Below are 9400 nucleotides of genomic sequence, written 5' to 3' on the forward strand. Positions count from 1 at the left end.
CGAATTTCAATGTTTAGCACTCGATTTTTTGAGGATAATCTCAGTATAGATCGCTCCGTTACATATTTCCATCATATTTAATCAGCCACTCTGATTTTCTTAACACTTTGTTTTGTCAGTGTTAAGGTGCTGAACACCATATGTTAGTACCGGTAGGATACATTGGTACCTTTCACTGTACACATATTGGGAGTGTCGATTTGAAGATGCCTTTAAGCTTGCCAAAGACAGCCTATGTCCACCCTATTTTATAAGCAACGTCGAATGTTTAATTAGTGTGATTATCCCTGCTGATACGGATCTCATGTTCTAAATATTTATAGACAGTTGTTTCTTTTTCTATTTCTCCACCCATTCTAACACTGAAACAAAGCACAAGATTTGTGCTGATTTCACTTTTGGTCATGTTGATTTTTAATCCTACCCTTTGTGAGTTAACATACAGTTTTATCACCATTGAGGCTGCGTCGTTCATACTGTCCCTGATTAAGAAGATGTCATCAGCAAATATGAGATGATCTGGCTTTTCGCCGTTTATATTTACTCCCATCTCTTTCCATTCTATCCCCTTAGACATATATCCTAACATAGTAGTGAACAGCTTGGGTGAGATGGTATATTTAGGAGTAATATTTAGGAGTTGAAATAATAAGTTATTTAAATCTATAGAATGAAGCCAGGGAACAAACTATGAAAACGTCTCGAATCTCAGGGTTTCTAAGAGACATTCTGTAGAAAAAACAATACCTCAACATGAACAGTAAAATAAAAGTATGTACAATACCAGACACATCCAGGATATTGCCAATGATGTGAACGATTGAAATGAACTTAATATGAAGTATCCACTGAAAAACATTAGACGACAGAATCAGAAGCGAAGGCGTTAGACGACAAAGCGTAGGAACGCAAAGGGGAAAATATTGGGACTTGGGAAAATCGCTAAAACAAACCCAACGACCTCCAAAACGCTGAAGAGCGTGCCTATTCGGGTACCCATATTATTAAAGAAGAGGAAGATGAAGACTAAAATATTTATCAAAAAATTGTTGGTTCATTTTTTTTTCATTTTTTCGTTGGTTTTAACGTAACTTAACGTGGATTAAGCAGAAAATATCTTCAAACACAGAATATAGAAAACATAGAAACTCTTTCTATATAATATTTGTCATTTATTTTCCTATTTTTAAATATTTTTTATTTTTCGAATTCCATTGCGCTCTTCAACAAGGACCTTAAAGTATGTTTCTTCATTCTTCGTTTCAAACAATGTGTCGAAAGAAACTCTAGTAACTTGAAGATTGGTTGCTTCCATTTTTTCTTCACTTGCAGTTTTGCCATTCCCTTTGAAGCTAAAATATGCAGATGTTCCTAAACCTAGTGATATTTCAAGTTTATGAATTATGAATTATATTAAAAAAATGTTATTTTCTAACGAATTCAACGAATCACGCGTTTGCCGAAGACGATATTAATTTAACTAAAATATTACTTTTCTTCTTAATGATTAAACTGAAATACGACGCGAATACTTTACTCTTAACGATTATTATCTTTCATAACTTAGACAAGAATGCAGCCTTAGTGACAACGATGTTGGGTGTTTGCTAATGTAACTGGTGTGGAGTTTGTTACGCACCGATCGGATTGGGATCGATTGTTGCAGCTTTCCTTCTAATTGTTATAGACAAGACACGAAGAAGTAAGAGGGAATCGAATCAGATATTCGCTGTCTGTATAGGCGCTACATAAGGGATTTAATTTTATTAAATTAATTCTGATTATAAAGCATGTAGCAGAAAAATCAAAGAAAAGCCACAGCAACCATATAATAAAAACTAAAAGTTATTAAGTTGTTTCTCAACATTTAATAGATTTGCATGAAGCTTGTCACCAGAACTGTAATTTGTGGCTGAGGATGAGGGAATAATTTCAATGCAATTAAAACTTAAAGAAATCTGCATTGAAGAAAATGCAAAACTTGTGAATAAGACTAAAAATTGTGAATAAGACGAAGTAGAAGTTGAAAGTAAGAACTGGTTGGAGGCCAGTGAGCCTGACCATAGGGAGGAAAATATAATAATTGTTCATTTGTCAGTAAATATACCTATAATTAATAATGGAAATGATAAATTGCTGCACTGGTCCGACACTTTATATAATGCATATTGTTGTCCGCGATATAAATTTAATAATTTAATTAATTGTAATAATTGCAAGTACCGCAGTTAAATAGTGCAGTGTTTTGAACTATAATTTCAAATCGACGGGAAAAGCAATTGATTTGCTAATAATGCCTTAAATCTTAATTAATGAGTTTGCTCATTTGGGGATTTTATAAAAATATTTTATAGTTCTGGATTTATTCTAACATTTTAGGATAAGAGTCTTATCTTGCATCACAGTTCCAGTTCGCACTTTAGGAAACTTGATTCGATTTGGACATTTAAAGGCCACGATGCTAGTAGCAAACATTTAAAAATCTGTGTACTTAAAGACCGGAACAAAGTAGCAATAAAGCAAAAATCCGAATAATTAGCATGCTGGTAAAGCACGCCTCACATCCTCTTAAAGTATACGGTCGAGCCATCCTCGATCACACCTCCTGTTTCATATAGCATAGCGATCTATGAAAACATTCGCCCATCAAACATTACAAGTTTGCACCGTCGCTTTGCGAAACAAATGCCGCCGATCACTATAAACTTTCATTTGTTTTAGAGGCGGCGCAAATGTTGGCGGTGCAAGACTGGCGTCTATTCGTAGTCGGGACGCGCGTGGGGGGCGGTAACATATTATATATTTACATAACTAAGTGTTGTTGAATAGCAATGATTGTTTTTTTAAGCTTTGGATGGATATTTGCAAGCCAGCAACAAAGTATCGATAATTATAACCAACTTGCTGTTTGCATTTAAAACAGTAGCTGAACCGGTTTGATTTGTATGGAATATTTTTGTTTTTCTTTCGCATATTGTTTTAATTCATCAATCTTATTCAGTTGTCGTTCTTCACGTTGGAATATTAAAGGCAACTTGCAAAGAAAAACGTTACCAAATTGAATGGAAACCTTACCTATCTAACAAAAAAGGTTTTGCTGACTAATTATTCCAAGCAATTTCTTCCTACAGCTTCTTAGGACGCAGGTAATTAAAGGTGACCTTAAATAATAATAAAGGTCGCAAACTGTGCAATTACTTCACAACAATATAATATAAATTATAAAAAAGTGAGTCCGGTGTTATGAAATCCGGTACGGATAAACAATATTCCGAGACTTTTTAATTAAATGCGCTCGATAACTGATTATGTCTTAGTTCGATCCATCTTACTTCTTTTTCTATTTATAATTGTATCGTTATTTCCCAAGGTTCCAATTTTTTATTCGGTTTGTCACCAAATCCGCTTTTTAATTATGGACTTTCGTGGAATCGTTTTGCGTAGAAGACATCCGTTTGGCAGTTACGTCTTGAATTTTCCTGCAATATTTTTCCATCGAAAAGCAACTTTGGATTTATAGACTTAGCCCGAAAACCTGCTTGTAATTCACCACTATGATTTTGCTTTAGGCTATACCGGCATACCGAGAAATAATTAGGCTACATCGCGCGCGCAAGGTTGTGTGAATTTTGAATATTGATATGTAGAATAATTAGAATACTGGAATTGACATGCTCCGAAATCAATTAGCATTTATATTAATATTAGTTAAAGACGCCCATAATTCTGCTCGTTCTCGTCCGTATCCCCTGGGAAATTAAGAGCACATTTATTAGAAATGCAACACGGAACTCCATCTTAAAAGGTTGCTGAAAACATTTAATTTCGGCGTATCGGCTTAACTAAGATCATTTTACATCATGCAATTAAATGTTTGTTTGCGTATGGGTAGAGGCGTCATTATAATGTTGCAACCAGCGAACTTGTCAATGACTTAATCCTTGCTAATGCTCAACGACTTACCTACCAGAATTACGCAAATACCAAAGCTGGGAGCAAAACTTACAGATAAACATGTCATATTCAATATAGATGGATAAATATAGTAAATATTTATTAAGTCTATTGGATTGTTCCGCTAGTAACTTCGTTTTTTATAGAGAATAAGTATTTTAATAAATTACGCATTGCCCAAGCTGGTTCAAATACATTTGGCTATCTTTCGTGCATCATTTTACTGGCTTCAAATATTTTTTGCTGACATTTCACCTCAAAAGTTTTGTAGAAACTGGCAGAAGTAATAACGGGAACGAAAATATCCAATTCTTTTTTGAGTTATTTTGCCTCAAAATGTTTTGTCTAAACAGACAGGATATTTTGTTACCTTTTTTTTATTACATTACATTACGAAAACAGTAACAAAAGATGTGAGAAAATTGTGACTTTTTATGAGGCCACCTTTTTAGGTAAAATGCCCAACCAAAAAATTGTCAAAACATGAATCTGTCTCAACCGTATAGAACTTATCTACTTGTATGAGAATTTTATCCCCCAATATTTTGCTATTGATCAATTCTTGTCTTATCAGTTTAAGTAAAGAAATGTTTAAACTGGAATCTAAAAAAACGAATTATCTGAAATTCCACCTATTCCTTTATTAATTTTGGCTATCGAATTGATTTGAGCCAGTCACCTTTTTCTTACTCCATGATCTCTTTTGTAAAAAATTGTTGCAGATTATTCATGATGCGCATGAAAAATTGATCATTTTTTGCCGTTTGAGGAGCAAAAGCCAAAAGTAAGAATAGGAAGAACGCATATGTGGAGCATTGAAATTGTACCTGGGCGTGTCAATCAAAAATTAAATTTTAAATTCATTCGAATTTTATGTTTCAGCTATTTTACAGGTTATTCGCCGATTGGAATAATTTTTCGTGTCTTTATAAGCTATAAGTGGCCTTTCAGGACCTGGTAAATTTTCAATATCGACATTTTTCAAACCAGCTTTGATGCTGATATTCTGTCCATATCATCTCCATTCCCATCGGAAATTTTCTTCTTGCTTGAACAGGATTTTATCCTTTAGGTCACAGAACAGTATGCAAAAAATGCAGCTTTCATCTTTACAGATTTGCAATAATAAAAATTGAAAACCTTGTACTGCCTAAAACTCACTAAAATAATATTTACGTCATGGTACAGGCTTTGTTGAAAAGGCAATTTTCGGGTCTCAATAAGTCATTTTTACCGAATTTAGACCTTTGATTGAATTTAATCCTAAAGCCATTATTGAGACGCCGTTATATCCAGAAAACTCACTGTTTGATGGGCTTGTTTGTTTATGGTCAAGTCAGTCTAGTGGAATAAAAAAGTCAAAAATTGCACTTTCGTCGATTACTGTTCATTCAAGCCATCCGTCGCGCCCATATGCGCCAAAATTATATTTAAGCCATAATGGCATACAATTTCGTTTTCAATAAAGTCAGTACCATGACCTTAACATTCATTTCAAGAGTTTTATTTTAATTTAAAGTTCGATACCTCTAAAAAAACACCCTTTACATAAAGGTTTAATAAATCGGTAAGAAAAGAGAAACATCTTCTACCGAAGACTCGGCCGGAAACCCCAAACAAGCTCCAAAGTTCTTTCTTTGGAGCAACAAAAAAAATAGAAACATTTGGCGTAGGCTTTTTGGAAATATTTGTTAAATAATGCAGAGATAATAACTAGATAACCTCAAAGCAGTGCCGTAGCAAGCTTAACTCGCACCCAGGGCGCCCACCTTTATAGCGTCCCTCCCACCCTCATTCGAATTAATTCGACCCAGCAATTTTTTGTTTTGCGGACCATTTGGCGACCCCTTGTGAGTTGCGCACGGGTTACGATGCCCCTTCTTGTCCCCTCTTCGCTACGCCACTGGTCAAAACAGATAATTACATTTTTAAAATTTAACTTAAAAAGTAGTGTCCCTTTTGTCTCACTCTTTTCACTTATTTAGCAAACGGAAAATTAAAACGAAAGCGATAAAGGAAACAGTTTCATTAAGTCTCGTATTTAATTATGATGCATAAAACATTTCAAAAAATCTCTTAAATATTCACTTGCATATTAAAGACGCTTCAAGAATGCTACAGATAATTAAGAAATTCAGGATGAAGTCTTGAGAATGTTTTCATATGAAATGCAGGTAAGAATGTCGATTGTAATAAAAATGTCTTCATTCCAAGCAATATCGATGTGTTCCCTTAAAGAGGTCAAGTAAAAATGATGCTGCCACGAAATACACATCTTCCGTATATTTGGATACAAATATGAAATTTTAATCTGCTCAAATTACTTATTAATAATTTAATCTGTAAAAATTACACTTTGCGTCACAAACCGAGCACAATTTAGTCATTAATTTATTCTGCTATTTTATTTCGCATGATCTTTCTGTTCTGCTCGTTTCCCGCAAATAAAGTATTTATTTTCACGTTTGGATGTTTCCAAATTTAAATTTTCGTTTATACACTACTTCCAAACGCGTAATCCAAATTTTGAAAAAATACCAGATGAGATGTAAGATTATTTTGGGTGTTCTTCGGACTAACATAAATTTGTTCAGATATATTCTTATTGCCGACATCATAACACCCAATCCTACATGGACATTTATTTCCTAATAGTACAAGCAAACGGCGACATATCTATGATCATGAACGCTATTCGGACGTCGAGTACGTAAAAGTTTACATTGGGATTACACGGGCTAGTAAAACACTTTTACTTTTGATATTAATAGATAATCCGATAATTGATTAGCTCTGATAGTAAATTAATTGTTTTATAAATACCTACGTAACGGAATATAGGCCATTTAATTATGTAGGCTTAACTTCGAATATGGGTTTTAAGATGTAGGCATGTCAAATGCTTAATACCTACCTCTTTGTGACATCTGTTGCAAATAGTTTCAGTTGATCTTACATTGTGAAAGTGTCTGGTTGTTCAACAAAGTTTTTGCACTGATTTGTTGCATAAAACATACTATTTAATTAAAACATATATTAATAATTTTAGAACCGTTCATTTGTCTAATTGGAGTTCAGATATATTTGGATTGGCACATGTATTTGTGGAATATTTTAACTTTAATTGGAATATTTATTGATTTCGCTTTCCATAGTGTTTCTGATTGTAGGTACTTGCAGTAGGGGCGAGCTGGAGCACTTCTTTGTACTTTGAGCAAGTCAGGTGATTTTAGTGTAGCTGTAAATTTGCCTTTGATATTGTGTTGACCATCATTGCTCAACTCAATCAAATTAGGAAACTGCAAAATATGTCGGATAATGAAGTTTTCTTCTATTGGTTTTTTTTTTGTCAATTTATGATTGCGATGAAATATATTTGCAGGAATCGTTATTCTGACATTACGGTTTAATAACATTTTTGATCGTTTCAATTCTTTCTTTGATATCACTACCAATTTCAGTCAATTGTTGCTGATAAAAGCGTAAAAATAGACCAGACAGTATGGCAACTGGCTTTAGATGTTTGGTGATAATTAATTTATTTTGTATTTTAAAAATTAAATCATATAATAGCCGTAAATATAGTTCAGCTTGTTTGAAGAATTGTTTCTCAACTTTCTGGCTGCTAAGCAATTAAGCCGAAATCGTTTAATGATTAATACCGTGTATTCCATTTTAAAAATTTCGAGAATTGAAAATTCGATTCAGTCATAACAACATGTTTGAGGAAATTCGGGCAGTTTCGATCCAGAAAGAGAAATTTAAATATCAGACAGTTTTAGGTGCACGATTAGGCCAAAATTTTATGTTTTCCATCCCGTTTTTACTCATTTCTCGGAAGCAAAATGAACAGGAAAGCTCATTTTTACATCATTCCAGAGATAAATAAAAGGTCTTTTTAGAAATTGAATCATCGATAAGAAAATGTTGACAGTTTTTCTAAAGTCTTGATTTCAAGACGTTTTAGATTTGCGTTTTTCAAGCCCCATTTGAGCCGTAGAATTGGTTTTGTCATAGTTGGATAGAGAATTGAAAATTCGACTCAGTCATGACAACATTAGTTAGGAAATTCGAGTAGTTTTGACCCAGAAAGGGAAATTTTAATATCATACATTGAGCAGCGGCGGATCTAAGTTTCAAGTCAGGGGGGGCATGTAGTAGAAATTCAGTCTTTTGTTGTCTATGAAATTACAAAAATTCTCGTTAGTCGATATAAAACCAGCACAAGGGGGGTCATAACCCGCATGACCAGCTTCACTGGAACCGCCCTTGCGTGGCCTATAAGTATTTAAGAGTTTGATTGCATCTTACACCCGCACAAAAAACAACAACAAAGAATCTAACTTTATGCTAATCTAAGACTTTCGGAAAATACTTTAAAAATTGGAAAAAAAGATGGTAATTAATCGTTTTCATCAATGCGACTGTTCCCAAATTGTGTCCAGACTCATCAAAGTCACCGGTTGAGCAGAAAATTGCATCGCTTTTGCAGAATTAATCAGATAAACCAAAATGCAAAAGATATTAAAAATAATATTGTACCGTGGATGGCCGAGTATTAAACTCTATCTTCAGCTTACAACTTTTATTCCACTCGGTACAACTTTAACTATGGAACAGGAACAAACTAACTTCTAAATTAACGTCAACTTCATAAACAACAACAATAACAAACGGAAAATTCGCTCTTCAGACTCGCGGAGCTTAACCTCTTCTGCACCCGGTCGCTGCTGTCACTTCACTAACTCCCCATGGTTCTCGTCGTCGCTTATATAGTTTCCTCCAGGTAACCCAGAAGGTTCTCGATATCTCCAGTCCAGGTGCGAAATTTCCCGCTTGTCAGTGTCATATTTGACAGTAAATGGGGCCCAAATGGGGCTCCCATTTTACTAAAATACCATGAATTTCGATCCCCCATTCCAAACGTGAGTACCCCAGGCCATTTCCGTTACACTGCCCCCTTCCTAAACCCTGATCGCCCCGATTAAGTAACTCCTGGATCATCGTTATATCTGGCCAAACGGTGAATGTGGACAACTTTAAATTCTGCCTGAGGGCTCTTCTGGATTCGATATGTGACATCGTTGAGTCTGGTGATTATCGTATAGGGTCCCTCCCAGGAGTTTTGAAGCTTTGGACAACGGCCTTTTGTCCGTCGGGGATTGAAAAACCAAACTCGTTCACCTTCGCTAAATCCGACGTGATTCGGTCTGGCGTCATATCGGCTCTTCATTCGATCAGATTCGATCTTCAATTTTGTTCTGACCTCATCGTGTACAAGTTTCAGTTGTTCTGCTAGCTTGAGTCCATAATCTTCGCCAATTTGTAAATCTTCCGGTCTTCCTGTGAGTAGATCAATGGGAAGTCGCAATTCCCTCCCAAATAAGATTTCTGCCGGAGATTTGCCAGTGGATTCATGGACTGCTGATCGATAGGCTAATAAGAA

At 34.9% G+C, this 9400-nt stretch overlaps 1 protein-coding gene across 1 annotated transcript; it reads right to left on the minus strand.

Annotated features, from left to right (window-relative positions):
- Nucleotides 1–8915: 8915 nt before the first annotated feature.
- On the minus strand, nt 8916–9400 carry LOC125503403 (the record flags this gene model as incomplete). Its single annotated transcript, XM_048663689.1, is given in 1 exon segment — nt 8916–9400. A coding segment is annotated over 1 exon segment (462 nt), but the record flags the coding sequence as incomplete, so codon positions are not given.

This window comes from Dendroctonus ponderosae, unplaced genomic scaffold (assembly GCF_020466585.1).
Source record: "Dendroctonus ponderosae isolate FM_Combo_2020 unplaced genomic scaffold, Dpon_F_20191213v2 Dpon_F_20191213_2, whole genome shotgun sequence".
NCBI lineage: Eukaryota > Metazoa > Arthropoda > Insecta > Coleoptera > Curculionidae > Dendroctonus > Dendroctonus ponderosae.